The sequence below is a fragment of the Pogona vitticeps genome, chromosome 15 (genome assembly GCF_051106095.1).
Source record: "Pogona vitticeps strain Pit_001003342236 chromosome 15, PviZW2.1, whole genome shotgun sequence".
Lineage (NCBI taxonomy): Eukaryota > Metazoa > Chordata > Lepidosauria > Squamata > Agamidae > Pogona > Pogona vitticeps.
This window is the reverse complement of record NC_135797.1, coordinates 13,426,776-13,450,679: the sequence shown is the minus strand read 5'-3', so window position 1 is coordinate 13,450,679 and position 23,904 is coordinate 13,426,776. Positions and strand designations below refer to the sequence as shown.

At 49.7% G+C, this 23,904-nt stretch overlaps 3 protein-coding genes across 6 annotated transcripts in view; 2 read left to right on the top strand and 1 right to left on the bottom strand.

The window, feature by feature from the left end:
• The first annotated feature begins 168 nt into the window (after nt 1-168).
• PFDN2 (prefoldin subunit 2) lies at nt 169-3,518 on the top strand. 2 transcript variants are annotated; one of them, XM_020810262.3, is made up of 4 exons: nt 169-299; nt 1,433-1,521; nt 2,650-2,773; nt 3,180-3,518. In XM_020810262.3, exons 1-4 carry the CDS (start codon nt 198-200, stop codon nt 3,357-3,359), a joined length of 495 nt encoding a protein of 164 aa, XP_020665921.3. In that variant the 5' UTR covers nt 169-197; the 3' UTR covers nt 3,360-3,518. The 2 variants fall into 2 exon arrangements, with proteins under 2 accessions (XP_020665921.3, XP_072839911.2); XM_072983810.2 differs by lacking the exon at nt 169-299 and adding an exon at nt 720-873.
• Nucleotides 3,519-4,154: 636 nt separating this feature from the next.
• Nucleotides 4,155-23,904, bottom strand: part of KLHDC9 (kelch domain containing 9) — a 115,708-nt gene continuing 95,958 nt past the window's right edge. For all 3 annotated transcript variants that reach the window (XM_020810256.3, XM_072983803.2, XM_072983804.2), the window contains exons 3-6: nt 5,911-6,446; nt 5,616-5,784; nt 5,232-5,430; nt 4,155-4,870 (exon numbers count right to left, since the gene is read on the bottom strand). In XM_020810256.3, coding sequence (XP_020665915.3) covers nt 4,704-4,870; nt 5,232-5,430; nt 5,616-5,784; nt 5,911-6,446 — 1,071 coding nt within the window. In that variant the 3' untranslated portion in view covers nt 4,155-4,703. The remainder of the gene's footprint in view (nt 4,871-5,231; nt 5,431-5,615; nt 5,785-5,910; nt 6,447-23,904) is intronic.
• LOC110088132 (V-type proton ATPase catalytic subunit A) lies at nt 8,385-23,166 on the top strand. Its single transcript, XM_072983797.2, has 15 exons — nt 8,385-9,823; nt 10,815-10,943; nt 11,448-11,576; nt 12,177-12,391; nt 14,370-14,507; nt 15,301-15,452; nt 16,779-16,941; nt 17,927-18,035; nt 18,250-18,372; nt 18,658-18,772; nt 19,192-19,255; nt 19,443-19,646; nt 20,312-20,406; nt 21,073-21,244; nt 22,792-23,166. Exons 2-15 carry the CDS (start codon nt 10,862-10,864, stop codon nt 22,882-22,884), a joined length of 1,854 nt encoding a protein of 617 aa, XP_072839898.2. The 5' UTR covers nt 8,385-9,823; nt 10,815-10,861; the 3' UTR covers nt 22,885-23,166.

The window sequence follows — 23,904 nt, the reverse complement described above, 5'->3', positions numbered from 1 at the left end:
GTTTGAAAGAAAAAAAAATTAAATTCTTTTTTGCCCCTCCTTTCCCCCCGTTTTCACAACATGTTGAGACGGCCGCCTCTACTTCCTCTTTGGGTGTTAAGAACCCGGAAGTGTTCTCATAAGAGTGCCGTGGGCTACTCTAATATTTTTTCCTATCTCTATTTGCCCCCCGTGCGTGGCGTGCGCGGGCACTTAAGATGGCGGCGCCAGGCGCTCGTCTGCCCAGGACAAAGATGGCGGCGAAGCCCCGCGCCCTCAAGCTCAATGGCGCCTTCGGAGCCGAATGGCAAAGGAAACAGGTCGTTCACCGCGAGGAACGCTGCGTTTAACGCCTCGCGAGTTACTCTATGAGTAACGTTGTTCACATATTTTCTAGTTTTTTTAAACCTTCACTGCGCGGGCTCCTTAATAACGCCTCGCTTCCCTTTGGGGGCCCCTGTTGTGCCCTCAACAAAAAGGGCGCCGGGTGGGACCCTGAGGGGAGCTGACGCGCGGCGCCCAAAGAGATAAAAAAGGAACCGGAGCTCGGAAAAGTTACTTTTTCCAGGCCCCTACGGCCCACGGAGCCGTTCCAAGGCGTTTCTGTTACTTTTTTTTAAAAAGGAACTTTTTAAGGCTGGTGTGAAGAAAGGGAGAGAAAGAAGCAAAGCGGGCCCAAAATGGCGGCCCGGAAGTGCGTGGGCGGGGCGAAGGGCGCTCGCTTCCGTCCCGCAACTTCCGGCGCATCCCGGAAGGGGCGGGCCTTGGGAGGGGAGGCCCGCCGTTGTGAAGATGGCGGAGAGCGGCAAGAGCAAGGGCGGCCCGGCTCCGGCCTCGGGCGGCGCGGGGGCCGGGGCGGCGGCGGCGGGGGGCAAGGCCTTGACGGCCGAGCAGGTCCGGCGAGGGGAGAATGGACGACAGGGCCCATCATCCTTGCTGGGCCGAGGGTTGCGCGGGGCGGGTGATGGGCGTTGTAGTCCAGAAACGTTAACTTTTCCTACTCTGTCCGAGACAAGATTTTTAAAAAAGGGGGGGGGGTAGAGAAACCTGGCTGTGTATGCTCTGCACATGCTCAGAGGCGCCCTAGAATTTTAGCGGCGCCTGTGTCCTACCTGGGAAGGGGATTATGGGAACTGTAGTCCAAAAGAGGGAATAACTCTTTGAGCTCTGGGGGAGAAGAGACGGTGCAAGGGTGGAGGGTCTGCCCCCTTTTATGGGAGATTCTGTAGCATTGCCCTCTGTACACGCTCAGAGGGACACACGTTTTCAAAAGCCGCAATCTACTTCTCTTGGTTGGGGGATTTTGGGAGTTGTAGTCCAGAAACACTCACCATTCCCAGCTCTGGCAGAACCCTGGCCCCAGTGGGGTCAGGATGTCACCATTTAAAAGGGATCTCGCCGCAGGCGCTCCCTTGGGGTCTGATCTTTTTTTCCATTTTTCCCTCCTCTCTAGGTAGTGGCCGGGTTCAACCGCCTTCGCCAGGAGCAACGAGGTCTCGCTTCAAAGGCGGCTGAGCTGGAGATGGAGCTGAACGAGCACAAGTACGTAACGGGGCGGGTTTTCGAAAGGGTCATTTCGGCTGTTTTGGGCGAGTGCTCTTCTGTGTTTGCTTTTGTTAATCATGGAATGAATTGATTAGAGAGAGAAAATTGCTTAAAAGCCGTCCTGTGATTTCACCCTTCTGTCTCTTGGAGGTAAAATAGGGCACCATTATTTTAATGTGTTCGCGAAGGCTTTCACGGCCGGGATCTAATGGTTGTTGTGGGTCTTTTGGGCTCTTTGGCCGGGGTTCTGAAGGTTGTTCTTCCTAACGTTTCGCCTAACGTTTCGCCAGTCTCAGAGTGCTGTCCTCTGAAGATGCCCCGACCACAGAGACGGGCGAAACGTTAGGAAGAACAGCCTTCAGAACACGGCCAAAGAGCCCGAAAAACCCACAGCAACCATACAATTATTTTAGTTTATGAGAGAATAAAACGCAGTGGGCCAGCATCCTGTTGCCTGTTTAGGCTTGCAGAGGATAATTCGTGGTATATTTGCTCATCCGCACAGTGCTAGCTGGGTTGCCATCAAGACTTGTGCAGTTTCCCTCGTGCAAGGTTAAATTGGCAACGGGATTTCTTAGCTGAGGAGAACTGAGCAGAAACGGATCACATGGCCTACTACTTCTACAGGGTTTACGATCAGTTCTCCGATCGGTCCGGATATTATTTGTTTGTCTGGTGACCTTGGCAGTCTGTTGGGGATCGCCTCAAAGCACCTACAAGTTCTTCAACAGCACAAGCAAATAATCGTAATAATAATCTTCGAACTGCAGAGCTGGAAACAACCTTATGGATCATCCAGTCCAGCCCCTGTTGAGGAGGCCCAGTGCAGAATCGAACCCCCAGCCACTGCAGTCCGAAGATGATTATATTATTATTATAACCTCAGAGCGCACGAAACCACTGAACTGTCCAGTAGTTCATAATATACGGCACAGAGAAAACAGTCATTTGGCAACCACATTGGTGAATGAATTGAAAGGGACAGGAAAACCCTTACAGAAAATGGCATGTTTTCCCAGCCAGCGATAGGGGATCCTGGGTGCGTGAGACTGTCCGACTGGCTTGTGGCCCCTGTCTTTCTCCCGCTCGGCTCTCCCAATCACCCGTTTCCCTTCCTCTCTCCAGACTAGTGATTGAGACACTCCGAGAAGTGGACCCGACCAGGAAGTGCTATCGGATGGTGGGTGGCGTGCTGGCGGAGCGGACGGTGAAGGAGGTCCTCCCGGCGTTGGAAAACAACAAAGAGCAGGTAAATGCCTCCGGCTGGCCATCGCCAGCTCTCTGAGGTTTGCCGTTCCCCAAACCATTTCTCTCGGGGGTCTTGGAGACGGCAAAGAAAAATAAGAAGAATTCTCTTTCCCGTCACAGAAAGTTTTTTTTTTTAGTGGCTTTTGATTTTTAAGGGCTAAGAGGCACCACTCAGAAGCCTCCCATAGAAGACGCCCGCTTCCGGATAAGCACCCTTGCTGTGCCTCGTTTGGGGAATTTTACGTGGGATTGTGACATAAGTCATTTCCACGTAACACACGCACGAAGCTGGTCTCTTCTCGCCACAGACGAGGGCCAGGAAGTCTAGAGCCCTGGTTTGGACTCCCCCACCCACCCAGGAGCGATGCGATCCCTGATCCTTCCTCCCCTTTTCCCCCCACACACAGATCAACAAAATCATCGAGACACTGAGCCAGCAGCTGCAGACGAAAGGCCGGGAGCTGAACGAATTCCGGGAAAAACACAACATCCGCCTGATGGGCGAGGATGATCAGAAGGCGCCTGCCAAGGAAAACGCCGAGGCGGCCGGAGCCAAAGCCAGTTCGGCCGGGGTCTTGGTCTCCTAGTGAGCGGAGGGGCCTTACGTTCTCCACCCCCGTACCCCACACTGGACTTTAAAACCTCTCGTTCCACGGTTGCAGTTCCAGGCCCTGAAGGCTTAACTTTATTTTGGCGTTATCCCTGGTTAATATATTTTTTTTGTTAAGTAAAAGTTTTCTCTGTGACACAGTTTGGACTAGTATGGAAGTCGGCAGTGCACGGGGTTGCATTTGGTCTTCAAAATACAGGGGGTGCGGTTTGCATGGACGCCTTCCAAAATCAAGGACCTAGAAGCATCTCCGTTGGGGGAAAAAATACTCTTTGGTAGCAAACCTGGGAAGGGCCCGCCTCTCTCAGTGCTTCAGAACCAGGGAGAGCCGAAGAGGAATGCCAGGTTTTATTCCATCAGAAATTAGGGTCTTATTTAGAGCCAAGCTTGTCACCACAAGCAAAGCAAATGATATGAAATGCTATAACGTTATGGGATTAAATTACCCAAACTAGAATCGTAGAAAGCCATCAAGTCCAACCCCCTCTGCTCAAGACACTTCCCTGGGGGGTGGGGTAAACCCTGCATATCTCAGTGGGATTAATAGATATTTGTGGAATAATCACCGCTTTATTAATTAGTTATTATTCAGTGAAAAAATGCCCAAGATGTTGAACAACCCTTTTCAGAAGGCAGATTTCTGCAGACATTTCTTCTGAAGAAACGCTCCTGCTTCTGAACCGGAGAAATATTGATGGTCGCGCACACACACAGGTCTCCTTGCCCAGGAGCTAGCGTGGGATACACAAATCACTCTCACTGAAACGGGGAATGTTTTTAAAAGAGTTCTTTATTTTAGAATGAAAGCAGGCAGGCATGACATGTTTTTCAAGTGAATTGTGCTTCACAGAGGCTTCCTGGACTGTGGTTCTCCTTGTGAGAAAGAAACGGGTCTTGGGTGAAACGGGGGCTCTGGGCAGGCGAGTGCAAAAATCACACAGGGCGGGGGGTGGGGATGGGTCCATGTCGACCACGACCCGCATCCCCCACTATTCGCACAGACCATGTGCTTTTCCTTCAAATCTCTTTCAGTCAGATTCAGATTTATGAGATTTAATAGTAGAAAATTCATGTTTAATCTGCTAGATTTTACAACTGGGCCACAGATGTCGAAACAAATCCCGCCAATGCATTCAAGCTAATTGAAAATCTCTACTTTAAACAGGAAGGTGCTTCTTAAGTGAGGGCCAGGTATTTCTTTTTTGAGGCCCTGAGAGTCACGGCTGAAGGCACGCCCTTGCTTTGGTAGCTCCTTGGAAGGAAATTTTGCTTCTCGGAGGTGATGGACGTGGCTGGAGACTCAGAACAGGCTCCCCCCCCTTCACGTGTCGATCTCCAGGCTACAGATCTCTGCACAGGGGGTCTTGCCGTCGGCTCCAAAGCCCCCGAGGAGGTAGAGCCGATCGTTCCAGAGGCACGTCCGGTGACCCACTCTCTTCTGAGCCCGATCGGGGCAAGGAAAGTGGAACCATTTTGCAGGTGAGGTTCCTGGAGGAACAGAGAAAGGAGACGTTTAGATTCTCGGAGGAACCTCGCCCCTTTACTCCTGGCGATCTTCAGAGGCTTATTTGCCTGGTCATACCAAAGGAGTTCACCCTAGCCATTTTTTTCAGGGGGGAGAATGTCGGCCTGCATTGCTTCTGTGTTTCCACACAAATTTGTGGAGAGAAAAAAGAACAAGAATCAACGTATAGCTGATGTAATTGTCCCATACATTCGTTTGTATTCATCCAGAACAAAAGGATTTCCCTGCAATGTGAGTTTAGGATCTTGTTCCCTCTGCACTATCGCTAAGGAGAGTTTCCGGATGGGTTTTGGTAACGAGGACACCCAGGCTGCCTGATCTTACTCGTGTCATGGATGTAAAGGTCGTTGCAGACGGCATCCCGGCCTTTCCCCAGCGTCTCTCCTCCGAAGATGACCACAAAGGGTCCCACGACGGTGCAGGATTGGTGCCTCAGGCCTTTGGGGGCTGCCCCGGACCCCTTTTCGGCACTCACCAAGCGGGAGAGTTGCTCTGTCAGTCCTGCAGCGTGGACAGAATCGACCTGAAGAGAGAGAGAAGGAGATGGTGGTAGAAACAGCCTTTGGAGAGAGAGAGAGAGGAAAATCCCCCAGGATTGGCCATGCAGCGTGGCCTGTGGCCCTACACCGTGGCTCATTTGGTGCATATGTGAATCTATCCCCCCCAAAAATTCTTGCGGAAACTTGGCCTCACAGACACCTCACTCACGTGGATTTTCCCCTTGCCCCATCGACCGGCCACGTCCAAGTCGGCCGAGTCGCGCCCACCAAACACCACGAGTTTGTAGCCGCTGCCTTTACTGCCGGAGCTGCCCTCACGCAGCAGCACGGCGGAGTGGCCAGACCTTGATGCTGTGCGCAATTCCTCCTCTTTGTACCTGGCGATCAGAAGCAAAATAATTCCCCAACATCCAAGAGGGTTCTAAATTAATGTTCGTCCGTCCCCCGTATCCAGGATAACCCCCTTGGTCTCCCAGTGAGGAGGCGCTGCTTTGGAAACATACCAGTAGGTCTTGGTAGCAGGGTTGAGGCCCAGGGTGAAGATGCTGGAGTAGCGCCGTTGGGTGCGCAGCCCGCCCTCCCGGCCCACGACCCGCACCTCGTGGTCCGTGATCTTGGTACAGGTGTGGCTGCTCAGCCCCACGGGGGCCCCCTGGGAGGGTCCCGCGGTAGTCCATTCCTCCCATTCTCCCCGCTCCACGTCGAAGCAGCAGACCCCCGAGACCCGGCGAGCGCCGTCCCAGCCCCCCACCACGCACAGGAGGCGGTCGGCCAGCACCACGGCTTCGTGGTGGCTCCGTCGGCAGCCCCGTTCGGGAGCCAGCGTGCGGACGGTCTGGTGCGCCGGGTCGAAGGCCACCACGTCCCCGAGAGGCGACTCTCGGGCCTCCGGCGATCTCAGGCCTCCAAAGACGAGGAGCTTCCCTTGCACCACGTTGCACGAGTGGAAGCCACGGGCCAGGAGGCCACTGCTCACCACCGGTTTCCACGCCCAGCGGCTGCAGCTGCTGCTGCTGGAGGCGGCCATGTCCAGTCTGACCTGCAAGAAGGAGAACGAGAAAGGTAAAAGACACAGTTGTTCGCCACACCCAGAACCATCACTAGAAACTAATTTTTGGACTACAATACCCAGAATCCTCCAAGAATTGCCACCCACCAGCCAAAAATCTACATTGTCCCTCTTCTCTAGACATTATTTAAGGCCAAGATGGACTTCTCTGGCCATTGCTTCCTGTTGTTGATCTGAATGAAAGCAAAAAAAAAAAAGCTGATATGGTGGGTCTTGGGAGTCGTCGTCCTTTGGGAGACACCCTCACCAGAAACTATAATTCCCAGGACTGCCCACGGCAGGCTTTGGTTCAAATTTTTACAGATCGAGAACAGGAAGCAAAGGCTGCCGGAGCTGACCGGTGCAGGGAAACAATTTAGAAGCCCTTTGCCACTGGGATAGGTAAGGTGAAACTGACATTTGCAAGCTGGACAATTCCTGGAAATCTTGGCCAGCTCCAGGAACGGCACTCCCAAAACTCGAAAGAGCATAGCGCCCTCCCTGGAACGAGGTCCGGGCTAATGGGGCTCAGACCCAGGGTGGCGAAACTCTGAGGGCAGGAGCAGTTGAGGCCAAGAGGGACACCCGGCTGTTCCTCCCTGGTGCACATAAATCCAGCCAGTAAATAAAATACTGTGCGATTCAGAACTATACCTTGTTAGCAGCAACATTGGGAGTTACAAGACTGCTATAAACCTTGTTAAGGCACGTTTAACAATAAAATAAAAACTTACAGAAGCATGAGCAAAGTTTTGAGTCACGTGAAAACCCTTTGTGTCCGATGGATTTTTCCATAATATAAAATACAAAATGCTGTGTTTATTTATTCTTCAACTCCCGGGTCTGATTTAAAAGCGGAGAAAGCATCTGCTTGCTTATTTTCCATTTCATATTTATTTTATTCCAAATATTTATTATATACCGCCACCTTAAGTGACAAAGCTCTACCCACCCAGAGTAAATAAACATGTTATGTTCGGCAGATGCTCGAAAAGTCAATTTTGTTTGCACCAGAATCGGTTTAAAACATGCCTCAAAAGCTGCGGAGAGACAGCACAGAGAATTCACACTTGGGGGGTGGGGGGAGTGGATTTAGCAGAGACAAGGAGATCTTGGAGCATGTCAAAAGCCTGGAACAAAATACTGTAGTAGTCAATTCACACAGATTTTGAACAAACCCAACCTCAAAAAGCAAACCTATCGCAAAAAACAATGATTTAACCAAAGGAGGGGATAAAAATATAGCATCTTTCGATCTATGGGGGGAGCTGAATGACCTACAGAGAGGTTTTTGGGGTGGGTGCACCCCACTCTCCCCGATTTAATTTGGCTTCCTTTTAAAATATATTCCAAAAATCCTGTCTCCCCCCCCACCGCCTCAAAATGAGCTCTCATCCCATCAACCGAGGCACATCATAAATGTAAAAATCTGGGGGGGTTTAGGGGAAGAAGAAATAGGCCGGGCATGGGCCGGAGGGGTGGGGGAGGAATTATGGGATAGGTTGCAAGGCCGGAAAGAATGCACCTGGGCCTACCTTCCAGGAAGGAACCACGGCTAGAGTGGGAGTGGGTTGCCCGGCAACGGGGAGTCCCTAGCAACCGCATCCCCGGTCCTTTGTGCAGCTTCCAGGAAAAGGCCAGGCCTGGCACAGAAAGGATTTTGCTGACTGGGGGGATAAAAAAAAGAAAGAGCCGGAGCCTTTTCGGGGAGGGGGAAAAAGCAACACGAAAACAGTCCAGAAAAGGTGCGGCCGTTTGGCGTCAAGCTGGTGCCGACCAAAAGCCACGCCGAATCTGGAAGGGATCTGGACCCAGCGGGGAGGGGGGGGGAATAATAATAAAACTAGGCATGGACAGCCATCCTAGGGAGGCAGGAGAAATGGGGGCCCTTTATAGTGTTTGGTGCTGCCTTGTAGTGAGCTTCTGGGCATGTGCAGAGTGAACCGTGGGAATTTAAGAAATAGGCAGGATTAAATTCTGATCCCCTGCTTCACATAAGATGTGGGGGGGTTGGTTTTCTATTGTAATATTATCAGGGGTAGAGGGTTTGTTTGTTTTTTTGGTGGGGGGAAATACCCCTGTCTCTAGCTTTTGACTTTTCTTTCTTTTATTTTACTGGAAAAACTCTTTTGTACTCTAGTGGCAATTTTAAAAAAAGCACTCAATTAACATTTGTTGTGAGGGTGGAGGATCCAAGAGGGGGAAAATCAGAACAGTCCTCAACACCCCACCCAAGGTGGGGGGAAAGGCTTTTTAAAATGAGGAATTAAAACAAGGAACTAAAAGCAGGTGCTTGTAGAAAAATTCCGGCAGCTTGCCAAGCATCTGAAGGCAGGCTTTCCAGCTAGTATTTTGGGGGAGGGCGATCCTTGGTGTTTCAAACGGGGTCATGCGGTTACAGGCCGTTGACTCATTTCGACTTAAATGGCGATCCTCTGAATTAATGACCCCCAAAATATCCTGTCCTTAGCGGCCCCCGTTTCAGATCTTCCAGAACTCCAAAGTTGTGGTTTCCTTAATGCAGCAAATCCATCTCAGGTTTAGCTTTCTCCTCTCCTCCTCCTGCCTCCCACTTCTGGCTTGACCCCAGCTCAGCAAAAGCAGGTTCCCTCGCCTGCAAGCCAGGCAAAGGGCACCCTGCTGTTCTCAAAAGGCAGAAGAGCCCTGCCGGAAAAAGGGTTGGCCACCTTTCCCTCTCCTTTTAAGAGTGGCATCAAAGAGGGAAGCCGAGATTTTGCTTTGCGACTAATTGACTAATCCATTGGAGGAGAAAAGCCATGTTGGGGGGGGGGGAATGCTTCCTTTGAGGTCATTAGAAAAGCCACTGCTGCCCCCCCCCGTGGAGTCTTTTGCTCCCTCCCTTTAAGAACGGCACCGCAGGCAGAAATCCAACAGGGGAAGTTCTTCCTGGCATTTCTTTTCCTGAACACGGTTCTGGGAAAGAAAGAAAAAAAGCAATCGAACTGCATATCAAGGACACGGTTAAAGGCAAAAAGGGGCGGCGGGCTAGCCCGAAGGATGAGGAAGAAGGCTGAGCTTGTTGACAGTACACAGAGCTGCTGTTTGCTGTTTCGGCCGAAAACCTGGCTGGTTTTCTCTCTCCTCCTCGCTGACCTCCAGCTTCTCCCCAGCTCCCAGTGGCCGGCACTGGCCGGAACTGGTTCCAGGGCAGGAGGCAGCCGTGCCGTACCTGTTTGGCCTCCCACCTTTACTGTATAATAAATAATAGACCCACGCCCCACCTGGTGAAAGTAGGGGCACCCCAGAGCCCAGCCTGGCTGCAGAAAGGGAAAGATCCTGCCCAGCCTGAGTGCAGGATTCTTGGGGACAGCTCTTCCGAAAAGCCTGGCAACGTCTTTCCGAGAGGGGTAAGGCTGGGGCATGGGAAAGGGGTCCCCCCCGGCATTTCGGGAGAGTAAGAGTAAGGAGCGCGGCAAAGACTGGGTCTCTCGGGGGGAAGCCTGAGGTTTTTAAGGGCAGGGCTCCTGTGCTTTTGAACAAATGTATAACAGAGAAGAACCGGTCCCTGGATCTTTTCATGGGCTTTTATTAGAACTTTTAACTTATTTTCCTGCATTCCTATGCTGCGTTTCATCCACCTCCCCACCCCGTCCCCAGGAGAAAGGAAGGGCAAACCACTTCCGAATATTCTCTCTCTGAAAAGGGTCAGAATAAGTCAGAACGGGTACCTGATGCCCCATGATTATATGGTTTATTTTCTCCCGGCCTTGCAAAGCAAGGGGGCTCACGAACCATTTAAAAAAAGAGGTGAGAATTAAAAACAACGTGCAAACAGAAATTTAAATTAATATTCAACAGGTAAAATACTTAAAAACACTTTAGAAAGGATCCGTTGGCAGCAAGCATAGTTAAGAAGGAAACACCAGAAGCCTGTTGGAGTCAAAAAGTAGAGTATTGAATTGCTATTCATCTCCAGGCTTCACTTGTGAAAGTTTCTGCCTATCCTGGTTGTAGTTGTGTGCAGGTGTGTTTTTGTTTTTACAGGCACAGAAGCCCTGCCTAAAAAGAAATATGGCAACTATTTTAACGGACAGAAATCCAACTGGTGAATCTTATTTTCCCAGGTGTTTCGATTCCGTGGAGAAACAGCTTTGTTTGTGGGGGATTTCTGCCTATATTTTTGTGGTTGTGGATTGTTGTTGTTTTTTTTAAGCGTAGAAGCCTCCCCGAAAAATAAAGTTGGCAACCATCGGTGTGATCCTGCCCGTTCTGATCCACCGCTGCAAGAGATGCAGATAAGGAGGTTTATCGGACTGGGCCGCCTGCCTCCTGGTTTCACAGAAGACCATGCTGGTGGACTTATTTTATTTTTTAATTATTCTTGCCTCTCGAATGCAGGTTTTGATTCCACTGTGATCTGGATCCTGGTGTCCCCTCCATGAGCCATGGATTTCACAAAGCTTCCCAAAATCGGGGATGCAGAGAAGGAGAGCGAGATGGGTTTCGTCCATGGAGTTTCTGGACCTGGTAGGTTCTCTTGGAAAACTCATTCTCGTACCAATAGTAAAAACCCACAAAGTTAGCGTTGACTTCCTTTACTTGTTCATACCCTGTTCTGACCTGCACTGTCCTTTAAATCCAGAGCAAAGCTTGTCTATAAACAGACCGTATCCATCTAACCCTGAACAGCCTGTTTAAACTCTCTGAGGCTGAGAGAGAAAAAAGACTGACTGAATCACATAGCTGAGCGGAGATTCGAACCCAAGACTCTGGAGCCCTTAGACCACACTCTGATCTGGTGCCAAAGGGCTTTGCTGGGCTATTTTTAATTCTCATAGGTTACAAAGTTTACTGGCCCAAATCCTACTCATGCAACAATGTCAGGAGAGGTTGAATTTTGGAATGGAAACATTTCCTACCTCTGTCCCGCAGTTCCCAAGCAAATCCCCTTCATTGTGTGGATGCCATGGGAGCCACAGGGCGAAAGGAGGAAGTCCTTAAGTCTGGGATTTTTTTTATTCCTGTCAACAGTGGTGATCGCCTGCCAGATGTCGGGGGCCGCCATGTACGAGCTGGTGCGCGTGGGCCATTTTGAGCTGGTGGGCGAGATCATTCGCCTCGAGGGTGACCTGGCGACCATCCAGGTGTACGAGGAAACCTGTATCCTTCCGGAAAAGGGGTTTTGTTTGCTTTAGCACTGCTGGCTGTTCATTTCCCTCTCCCCACAGTACTACCCATGCCTTGAATCTTATAGATTTTTTTTTAATGTACCAAATAACCTTACTTTCTCAAACCTTTTTGGTTTCCACCGTCCTCACCGGACGCCTTCTGCTGTCCCCGATGTCAAGGGAGGCCCAGTTTCACCCTGGCTTTTCAAAACCTTCCCTCTTCCCTATTTCTCACCCACACCTTCGCACCTTCCTGATCCCGCCTGAACACCTGAAAGCGTCAGGAGCCTTTTCATGAATGAGGTGGTAAGGAAGCCATAGGTCTTCTCAGGCGCCAGGGACGGCTCCTGTAACCCCTCTTTCCCCACTCAGAATTAAATCGTTTCAGCACACCCCACATGCATGCACACAAAAATCCATCGGCTCTTTTATGCTGTCTCAAGGCCTCCTCCGGCAGATGTCCCTCCAAAAAATAATTATTTCCTGGCATGACGGAAGCCCGTCTCCTCCTCCTCCTGCCCTCTCCTGGCTTCCTAGCCCCTGCTTTTCCCCCAAGCCTGGGGTGTTTTTTCCTGAGCCTCGGCGGCCACAGCGGGCGTCTGTGTGGGTGACCCAGTGCTGAGGACCGGGAAACCCCTCTCGGTGGAGCTCGGCCCGGGGATCATGGGCTCCATCTTTGACGGGATCCAGCGGCCCCTGAAGGACATCACCGAGCTGACCAAGAGCATCTACATCCCTCGAGGAATCAACATCACTGCTTTGTCCCGCGACATCAAGTGGGAGTTCAGCCCCAGCGCCAACATCCGGGTAAGAGTCGGAAAACAGGCGGTTGAGCGGATTGATTTTAACAATCCCTCTTGTAGCACATATCCCCTGCCTTTCTTCTGAAAGTTTATGTTCACAGCCCACTTTATGAGTAGCAGTCTTGAATTTTGATTAAATCCCTCTCACTGCGCTGCAGAATTGCCAGGATTGAGATGAAAGTTCACTCAGGAGTACTCCAACCCTTTTCTCATTAACTGCCACTTCTCATCTCAGTAACTCACCGTGAGACAATAGCAGGAGAAAGAATAAAAAGGTTTCATTACAGTCGTGCCTCGCTTTACAATTGCCCCGCATTACGACGAAAACGCATTACGACAAACTTTTTGCGATCGCAATTGTAATCGCAAAACGATGGTCTAAATGGGGTTTTTCCGCTTTGCGATGATCAGTTCCCTGCTTCAGGAACCGATTCTTCGCAAAACGACGATTTTAAAACAGCTGATTGGCGGTTTCAAAATGGCCACCGGGTAAACAAAATGACTCCCCGCTGTTTACTGGGACGGATTCCTCGCAAGACAGGCAGCGAAAACGGCTGCCCTATGGAGGATCTTCGCTGGACGGTGAGTTTTACCCCCACTGGAATGCATTGAAGGGGTTTCAATGCGTTTCAATGAGGTTTTTTTTCACTTTATGATGTTTTTGCTTAACGGCGATTTTCCTGGAATGGATTATTGCTGTTAAGCGAGGCACCACTGTACTTACAACTGGACAGATCAAACAGCAAACTGAGCAAACGTCAGCGCTGCCAACAGCAGACTCGAGAGAGGGAAAGAGACACCGAATCTCTTCGAATTCAGAGGCAGGGAAGGATTGAATGGCTAGTGCTGGATAGATTGACAGTCACCCTAGCTCAGAAAAGTCCTTTCTCAACCACACCTTCTCCAGGAAGTTGTAAAAGACTACACTGTTTTCACAACAACCCTTGTGAGTTGGGACGCCCATGTGCTTCATGCCTCAAGTGGAGCCTTGGATACTTTAATATTCCAGGACTCTGTGTGTGATTTTTGCTCATTTTCTGCTATACACAACATGTCCCGCGTTTCTCTACAAGGCAAAAGCACATGGGGGCATTTGAAAACAATAGGTTGTATTTATGCCACACTTTTCTGAATTGTGAATCAAAGTTGTTGTCCCTCCCTGCTCCATTTTGCAACACAATCTGCGGGCTCATTCTGTCAGTTATCTTAAATAGCTATTGATTTATTTATGGGCTGCCTTTCTTCCGAAAGGGGGAACCCAAAGCGGCTCACAATAATAAAAAGAATAATATCAAAACCATGATAAATTAAGCATTTAAAAACAAGAAATCAAACTTTACACTAATTAAAACACAACTGAATGATTAATTTGCACTCTTTGTCCCAGAATTCTGGAAAGTTCGGTGCTCGGATGACAGCTGTTCCTGCATTTTTCCTCTCCTGTGTTTCCCAAATAAACAACCAATTAAAAAAGATAAGGGGAGAGGCTGCTAGTTTTTTTATTTTCCCGGTGGCGGCCCACAACCTCCTAATTTTGGGCCACAGCCCTGCTAATGTCAAAAGCTGTTTTCCCACAAAGGTTAAAGCCATGCGCATGAGGGGAAAAAAGGCATTTAAATAGCATTAACCCACCTGCACACGAAGGCCACAATTCTCCAGAGACTGGACTCTGGTGCAAGCTCACAATTTTTAAACAAATTTCTGGGTTTGTTTGTTTGTTTGTTTGTTTGTTTGTTTTGGTAACGTAACCATCTATTGTTTTTTACCTGGTTTCTCTTTTAATAATTTGGGAGCCCCCTTGGGTCTTGCAGTTGAGAATTGAAAGGAGGCACAGAAATAAAATAAAATAAGTTTAATTCTCCCGGGTTATAGCATTGATTTTACGGGCGCCTCCCCAAGACAGCCGGTGTTTGTCTTGAGTCTGTTTCTCTGCTCAGCAACAATGGTGGGTCTGAAGGTTTCCCCCTCTTTTTGTCCCGCAGGTCGGGAGCCATTTAACGGGGGGCGACATTTACGGCGTGGTGCGCGAAAACTCCCTCATCAAGCACATGATCATGGTGCCGCCCAGGTGCCGGGGTACGGTCACCCACATCGCGGCGGCTGGCAATTACGACGCCTCGGTAAGCCTTGGGTCTGAAGAAAGGGATTCTCCTGGGCTGTTGCAAATAATTTAGCTATTGCCAGCTATTTTGACGGTGCTCTGAAACAGTTTAGTCTTCAAAAGGCCATCAAGATATGTTAACTTTACAAAATACCTGTTTTCCCAAAGAAACGAAAACTCGCTAGAGCAGTGTTTTTAAAAATAGGGTCCAAAAAGCTGCCTGCCTGTTTTGAGTTCTCTTTGAGGGATGTGGTGGGTAGCACCTAAATTGCAAAAAATGACATTACGCCACTGCATGTCCCGTTTCCTGAGGTGTGACATTGCTCTGTATGGGCTAACGATGTCGTTTTCTTGGCTCTGACCAGCCCCAAAGGTTCCTTGATGCTTTTGATATAGGCCTGCAATGTTTAGATAAGGAATTACAATAGGACCCCCATATCGGCAGTTTCACTTCTCCACAGTCTGAAAATATTCAAAATATTAAAAGGAAAAAACACCCAGAAATGTTTTTTTCATGATGTATTTACTACAACTGGCCACTAGAGGGAGCCAAAGACCATCCAATGTACAGTATTCTGGTTGAAGAATACACAGCATGGTTTCTGGCTCCCTCTAGTGGCCAATTCTTGTAAATACACCATGAAAATACATATTTCTCGTTTTTTTCTTTTATGATGCTATGGCTAGTGTTCACTATTATCCACGGTTTTCAGTATCTGCGGGAGGAGCGGCGATAAGACCAGAGCCTCCCTCATTCACGTAGCTGTTGTGGCCAGGCGTTTTCCATGTGGCTGTCTTTTCCCCCCCTGCAGGATGTGGTTTTGGAGCTGGACTTTGAGGGTGTGAAGGAGAAGCTCACGATGTTGCAGGTGTGGCCAGTTCGCCAGATCCGACCTGTGTCCGAGAAACTTCCAGCCAATCATCCCCTGCTCACGGGCCAGAGGGTGCTGGATGCTCTGTTCCCGTAAGTCCAGGTGGCGGAGAAGGGCGGGCTGACCTGCAGTAGGATAACTTTTAATAAAAGTTTTTATTTGGGGTACAGGCCCACTTTATGTTTAGTAGATATAGCACCATCGTATATAACGAGTAGAGCACAAGGCAAGTGGTGAGGCACAGGTAATAATAAGTGGGAGGGAGCAGTAGGAAATGAGGAAGACCAAGGATGAGATGGAATGATGATAAAGGAAGCCACATCTTTGGGTCTACAAGACCAGAACGGGGCTGCGAAGGACAGGATCATTTGGGTGTCGCTAATCTGAAGGGTTGCCATCATTTCGAAACTACTTCATGGCATGTACTGTTTGTTTGTTTGCTTGTTTATTTATTTATTTATTATATTTCTATCCCACCCATTTAGTGACAGGGAACTAGACTGGGTGGCTAGCAGCATAAATAAATAAATAAATAAATAAATAAATAAATAAATAAATAAATAAATAAATAAATAAATAAATAAATAAATGCATGAACCCAATCTCCAAACACAACCACACAAACTGACAAAAAGAACATGTAACAACAAGGACAGGGCATCATTTAACCCATCACACATAATATTGGGGGTATTTTAGAATTGTATTTTGGGAGCCAATTGTTACAAGGAACACAGTTATCTCTAATTAGTAACTTCTGTGCAATAAGTTACATAACTAGTAATTACAAAGTTCCTCTTTCAGCGTAAAGAGTTACACCTAGTTACTTTCAGAAGATTGCAGGACATTTAGCAAGGTTTAAGAGGCCTTTTGAGGGCACTGACCCATTTTCTCATCAGCGACAAAGAGTTCTGTCTGTCATCATTTGATGGACAGAATCATATTGGCCGTAGGGACATAACAGTGGCGGAAAATTTCAGCTGCAGATTGGTGCTCGTTAGGGAGCCGACTCTGGTATTCCTTGTCATGTGCCCGTCATGTGAGCTGGTGTCTCCGTTTATGCCGCCTCACTAAGGCCAGTGTAAATCAGCGACAGAATTCCAGCCTGCAAATTTTGCCAAGGTTCAGTATCAGAACTGGTCACTAGGGGGACCCAGAGAGGACTTCTTTGTGTCCTTCTGGCCACTCGCGAAGACATCACAGTGCTCAAGCATGTCTGGATCTCCCTAAGTACGACGGGAGCCTCGCTGTCTGGAAGTAATGAACAACTCAACAAGTTACTTGTGGAAGGTAGTGCACATTTTCTGAGCCCCGTGGGCCGCTTTCTCGAAGTGTGCGAGGAGGCGGTGGTGGAAACGAGGGGGGAAACTGGGCTCCAGAAGCGTTTCCCAGACGCCTCTCCCTTTCTCCTCCTGCAGGTGCGTTCAGGGCGGGACCACGGCCATTCCCGGTGCCTTCGGCTGCGGGAAGACCGTCATCTCCCAGTCGCTCTCCAAGTACTCCAACAGCGACGTCATCATCTACGTGGGCTGCGGCGAGCGAGGCAACGAGATGTCCGAGGTCCTGAGGGATTTTCCAGAGGTGAGGACGAAGGGCAAGCATTGGCGACAGCACCAGGATCGCTGTCACCGAACTGATTGCCCCTTTTCCATCCAATGCCCCAAATGGGCAGATTTTCCCCCACCTTCCTTCCCCATATTCAAAACCCAGTGGGTCCACCGAGGGGTTATGAAGGATAAGGATGTGCAGAACATGTGGAGTTTCCTAATGTCTGGGAGCAGGAAAGCAGAAATGGCTTTTACTGAGCAAAGATACCAGGAGATCACAACCGGTTGCAAAGTTTTGAATTTATAGTTAAATTCCTTCCACGGCGCATCAGAAGATTCACAGAGCAGAAGAGCTTCAAGTTTCCCAAATTAGGCCACCCCTAACCCCCCTCCCCCAATAAACCAGCACTTGCCCTCTCAGTAACCCACTCCGAGACTTTTGTAAGAAGAAAGGGGAAAAAACATTTTGTTTACTTTACAATTGAGCAAATCAAACGGCAAACTGACAAACATGGCTGCTTTGCTGTAACAGGCCTCAGCGAACTCTTGAGAGGGGGAAACAGACTCTTGGCAGAGAGGCGGGGCTCTCTTTGAATGCAAGAGCCAGGGAAGGAACCATTGGCTAGTGCTGGGTAGATTGACAGTCACCCTAGCCCAGAAAAGTCCCTTCTCAGCCACACCTACTAAAGGCAGCCTGCGAGGTTGCAAAAATTCCACCAGCAGCTGCTACATGGATAATGAGAATTACTGGGAAATTCAATTCCCCTTTTTTAAAAAAAATCCGTATCTTCAAAGACACCATTGCCTTTGTGTATCATTTTTTAAATGAACCATTTGGAGAAATTCAGCGAGGCTCCCAGGTCTTAACCATGAAGAGTGTGATCTTGGAGCTTGGCTCCCATGCTGGCTGGGGGAGCCTGGGTTTTGTAGTCTGTTCCTCCCAGACTCTGCTCAGGACCAAGAGTGGGTGCTCAGTTCTGCCTCCCACCAGATGACTCACTCGCTCCCCTCTCTTGCAGCTCACAATGGAAGTGGGTGGCAAGACGGAGACAATCATGAAGCGCACGTCCCTCGTGGCCAACACGTCTAACATGCCCGTGGCAGCGCGAGAAGCCTCCATTTACACAGGTGAGGCGGGATTTCTCTCTGTATCCAGAAAACCATCCCCGTGTGTCTGCTGCAGAGGCAAGGGATGCCAATTCGGCCAGCTCGTCACACACCCGCTCCGGGTTTTTTGCTGAACTTTACGGGAGCTGGATAGATCTGGGGGCTTTTCCGGTTTCAGAGAGAGGTCTTCTGGCTAAGTTGATCCTCCCTATTTCTCTTCTGGGCTCCCTTTCAGGCATCACGCTGTCCGAGTACTTCCGTGACATGGGCTACAACGTCAGCATGATGGCAGATTCCACCTCGCGCTGGGCGGAGGCGCTTCGGGAGATCTCTGGGCGCTTAGCTGAAATGCCTGCAGGTAACCCTCCTAGCCCCCCTTGTGTGTGTGTGTGTGTTTCTGTGTCTGTGGGCCTGCCTTTCTAGGAGGTGAAAAGAAATAAAAAGTGACCTAAGAGAAAGAAGAATAAAGGAAGTAAGCCTTAAGAATACCAATCAGCATGTACATTTAGAAAAGACAAGAGGGAATAAAATTATGGTCAGGCCCCTTTCCCCATCCACCCTTCTTTTCAGATCATGTGAAAAGGGGTGAATCAACGGCTTTGTTGGTCATGGTCGAAATTCTCTTAATTCTCTTAAATTCCAGACAGCGGATACCCCGCGTATCTGGGCGCCCGCTTGGCCTCCTTCTACGAACGAGCTGGGCGCGTCAAGTGTTTGGGCAGCCCGGAGCGGGAAGGAAGCGTCAGCATCGTGGGAGCGTGAGTATCCTCTTCTCTTTTCCTTCTCTCTCTCCGTATCCGGGTCTAAGTCAGTGTCTGGAAAAACGAACAGGAAAGAAGGGCCACCAACGGGGCCACGTAACCCAGGAAAGATCGTTTCCCAAATAAACGGCATCGGTTTCGAGGAATTAACCGACTGTATTTACAGAGTTCAGTGCCTTAGCAAAGGGTTTGCACGGAGTTTGCGAGTTTAATGGGGAGCCGGGAGCCAGAGGCTCACAAGACTTAAGACCTGCCAGCGGGAGGGAAATGGAAATTTGCTTTCTTGGATTACAGATCCAACAAATCCTATACCCTTGGCTTGGTTCATATGCGTCTGGCCACCCTTCCCAAGACAGGGCAGGATGAGTCGCTCCGCATTACCCTGGGCCTCACTGATTTTTCTCTTTGACTTCTAGGGTGTCTCCTCCTGGCGGTGATTTCTCCGATCCAGTGACGTCAGCAACCCTGGGGATTGTCCAGGTCAGTGTGATCCACACACACACACAACTGTGCCTGCATGGCTAAGGCCATTCTGTTCAGGGACACAGCAGGCGTAAGAGCCCTAAACTTAGTTCCAGAAGCCCTCTAAGGCTGCCCTCTTTAGAGTGGATGCTTTCGCTTCCAATCCAACCCACCTCTCTCCTCTCCCTGGCGGTCCCAATCCCAGGTCTTCTGGGGCTTAGACAAGAAGCTGGCTCAACGGAAACACTTCCCTTCGGTGAACTGGCTGATCAGCTACAGCAAGTACATGCGGGCGCTGGACGAGCACTACGACCGCCACTACCCGGAGTTCGTCTCCCTGCGCACGAAAGCCAAGGAGATCCTGCAGGAGGAGGAAGACCTGGCGGAGATCGTCCAGCTGGTCGGGAAGGTGAGGAGGCAGGACAGGGGAAGGAACCCCCACCCCCTCAATACCGCTTCATGTCAGGATCACGGCTGCTGCGGCAGAACCGCCTTGTGTTGAGGTCTAGGGCCTTGCGTGGCGTGTCATTTTGGTCTGGGTCGGAGAACACCATCCTATCCCTTAAAGGGATCAGACCTTAAGAGTGCTGTGCACTCTTCAGCCTTTTTTAAAAAAATCTTTTTTAAAAAAAATATTTTTAAACTGAAAAAGGCCCCCTTGCACCCCCTAGTGGCCAAAAAATATTTTTTAAAAATTGGGGTTTGCACGGGAATCAGGGGGCCCCTGTAAAAAGGGCAAAATGGTCTCCACGTGTTCTTTACTTGACAGAGGTTGTCTGGAAGTTGACTCATGGCACTGTGAGAATCTTCACCGACAGAGGTGGGTTTTCTGGCCACAGTGCCAGAAAAGCTGGGAGTTCGAATCCCGCCACCCGCACCTCCTTGACAACGGCTGGACTTTATGAGTTACTGGGTCCCTTCCCACTCTGCAGTTCTGAGATTCTAAGTTCAGATTCATTGTTTTTTAAAGAGAATCGGTCGAATGACCGTGTCCTGCCCCTGATGCTTCTTTTTCTGCAGCCCAACTTTTTCCCCCAGCGGTGGAAACTTTATTTTTTTTCCTTTTTGGTCCAGGCTTCTCTTGCTGAAACAGACAAGATCACCCTCGAAGTAGCCAAGCTGATCAAAGATGATTTCCTGCAGCAGAATGGCTATTCCTCCTACGACCGGTAAGTCTTTCTTCTGCTCCTTTCTGGCTGGGTTAGCCCTGTTTCCTGAGACTAGCGGGTTCATATCTGAGATACTTATACAGTAGGATTCCCTGTATCTGCAGAGTAGCGGTTCTAAGCTCCCATGTGGATGCTGGAAAACGCGGATAAACACGAACCCTATAAATAGAACAGTCTCTGGCTCCTTCTAGTGGCCAGTTCTGGTAACTTCACCTTTAGAAATATATATTTCTAGGATTTTTCTTTTAATATTTCTAATATATTCAACATGTAGATAAGTGAATTAGTGGATACTGATCCCATAGAGAAGGGCATCCTTCTATATCCCAGAATTCATAAATGCTGAGCTGGTTGGCAGCGAGAGAGAGACCCAGACTTTGATTTTTAAGAGCTCATCACCAAAAACCCTGCCCTTAAGAGTTCCCCGTTCTCTCTCCCACATCTGGATTATTCCTGCTCCTTCTCAAATCTTCTCCATCCAAAACAAGAATCTTAATAAATCCATGAAAAGGACAAGTCTCTAACCCACAGCACCCAATCTGAAATGTCAGGAAGGCTGAGCACCCTTGGGCGTCCGTGGTCTCCGTGGAGCATGCCCCGTGGGCTTTTCCCTACCTGATCCCCCCACCCCCACCCCCTCCTGAGCCCTGCCGGCCCCTTTTCCAGGTTCTGCCCTTTCTACAAAACCGTGGGGATGCTCCAGAACATGATTGCTTTCTACGAGCTAGCCCGCCACGCGGTGGAGGCCACGGCCCAGTCCGAGCACAAGATCACGTGGGCCGTCATCCGTGAGAACCTGGGGGACGTCATGTACAAGCTGAGCTCAATGAAGTTCCAGGTGAGGCACTGGGACACGTTAGAAGGGCACCTCCGGGGAGCCCGTTGTGAGTTTTTACAACCTTGCATTGGTGCCTGTGGTTTGAGTGATTGGGAGGGGTGACCGTCAATCAATATAGCACTAGCCAATCAGACCTTCCTGTCTCTGAATTCAAAGAGAGCCCCGCCTCTCTGCTGAGTGCTTCTTTCCCCTCTCTTCGTTTTGTTGGAAGCAGTGTTTGTTGTTTGCTGTTATCTGTTCATTTTTTATTCTTTTTCCTACAGATGTCTCAGAGTGAGTTACTGAGATTGCAAAAGCCAGTTAATGAGAAAGGGGTGGATTGTCTGGGGAACCTTCCTTCCTTCCTTCCTTCCTTCCTTCCTTCCTTCCTTCCTTCCTTCCTTCCTTCCTTCCTTCCTTCCTTCCTTCCTTCCTTCCTTCCCTCCTTCCTTCCTGCCTTCCTTCCTTCCTTCCCTCCTTCCTTCCTTCCTTCCCTCCTTCCTTCCTTCCTTCCTTCCTTCCTTCCTTCCTTCCTTCCTTCCTTCCTTCCTTCCTTCCTTCCTTCCTTCCCTCCTTCCTTCCTGCCTTCCTTCCTGCCTTCCTTCCTTCCTTCCCTCCTTCCTTCCTTCCTTCCTTCCTTCCTTCCTTCCTTCCTTCCTTCCTTCCTTCCTTCCTTCCTTCCTTCCTTCCTTCCTTCCTTCCTTCCTTCCTTCCCTCCTTCCTTCCTGCCTTCCTTCCTGCCTTCCTTCCCTCCTTCCTTCCTTCCTTCCTTCCTTCCCTCCTTCCTTCCTTCCTTCCTTCCTTCCTTCCTTCCTTCCTGCCTTCCTTCCTTCCTTCCCTCCTTCCTTCCTTCCTTCCCTCCTTCCTTCCTGCCTTCCTTCCTGCCTTCCTTCCTTCCTTCCTTCCTTCCCTCCTTCCTTCCTGCCTTCCTTCCTGCCTTCCTTCCTTCCTTCCCTCCTTCCTTCCTTCCTTCCCTCCTTCCTTCCTTCCTTCCTTCCTGCCTTCCTTCCTTCCTTCCTTCCTTCCTTCCTTCCTTCCTTCCTTCCTTCCTTCCTTCCTTCCTTCCTTCCTTCCTTCCCTCCCTCCTTCCTTCCTTCCTTCCTTCCTTCCTTCCTTCCTTCCTTCCTTCCTTCCTTCCTTCCTTCCTTCCTTCCTTCCTTCCTTCCTTCCTTCCTTCCCTCCTTCCCTCCCTCCTTCCTTCCTTCCTTCCTTCCTTCCTTCCTTCCTTCCTTCCTTCCTTCCTTCCCTCCCTCCCTCCTTCCTTCCTTCCTTCCTTCCTTCCTTCCTTCCTTCCTTCCTTCCTTCCTTCCTTCCTTCCTTCCTTCCCTCCCTCCTTCCCTCCCTCCCTCCTTCCTTCCTTCCTTCCTTCCTTCCTTCCTTCCTTCCTTCCTTCCTTCCTTCCTTCCTTCCTTCCTTCCTTCCTTCCTTCTTCAGCTCACTCCTTGCTTGCTTGACTGACTGACTGATTGACTCATTGATTGATTGATTGATTGATTGATTGAGCTGCTCTGTTTCTAAACCACACCAATTAAGCCTTTCCACTCTTAAATCTTCCTTCCTTTCCTTAGGATCCTGTAAAGGACGGAGAGGCCAAGATCAAAGCTCATTACGCCCAGTTGAATGAGGAAATGCAGAACGCCTTCCGCAACTTGGAGGACTGAGATGCGCCTCTCGAGGGCTTTCAGAGGCAGGACCCGGACTCTTCTGGGGGGGGGGGAGGCATCGGCCTCAAGTGAACCCCTCTCGCTTTGCGTCATATGTTGGACAGGGTTGACAATGTCATGGGGGTTTTTGTGTGAGTGTGCGTGCGTGCGTGTGCAGAACAACTGTCCACTAAGTAGCTGCTGGAACACAGCGAACAAAGAAGTCCAGGCCATACTTTGACACTTCACTTCCCGGAGATTTCCATTTCCATCTTTTGAATAAATTTAAGTGTGTTTGAGTCTCCTCGCTTGTTGTTATTTAGTCGTCAAGTCGTGTCCGACTCTTCGTGATCCCACGGACCCGAGCACGCCAGGCCCTCCTGTCTTCCCCGTTCTCCTGGAGTCGAGTCAATTTCCTTCCTTAGTTCTCCATTAACTTTTGCATCTATAAGACAAGAAGGAGAGTTCCTTTCCCCTCTTCACCTGTTTGTAAACAGGAAGCCCACAGGCGGAGAAGGAAGGCACACATCAACAGATCCGGAAAGGTAGACTGCCTTTGAACAGGCAGGCTCCGTTGGCCACCATCAAAGTTAATTGCGTCTGATACAATTAATTGTGGCTCTCTGTTGGCGAGTTTCTCTCTGAATCCAAATGGAAGTCAACAGAAGTTAGATTAAACCCCAGCTTGGAGAAGTTATTTTCCTCCCCAGAATTCCCCGTAGGAGACCGTTCAAGCGACGATGCAGTCCCATATTCTATTTCTAACGACGGCAGTCGGTCTTGTGTAGAATGGGCTCATGCCAGGCTCTGCAGAAGGAACACCCCCGCAGAAAAAAAACCCTTAAGGAGGCTCCCTGTTGCGTCTCTGCATGAGTGGCTCAACGGGTCTCTCCTTTTGCTGATCGGAACGGGGACTCGAGCAGAGGACTTCACAGGAAGTGGGCCGTTCTTACATATTCAAAGATACAGATGGAACCTCAGGCTTCCTTTTTCAATTCAGGGTAGGGGGTAGACCCATATGCCTTCAGCTGTCGGTTT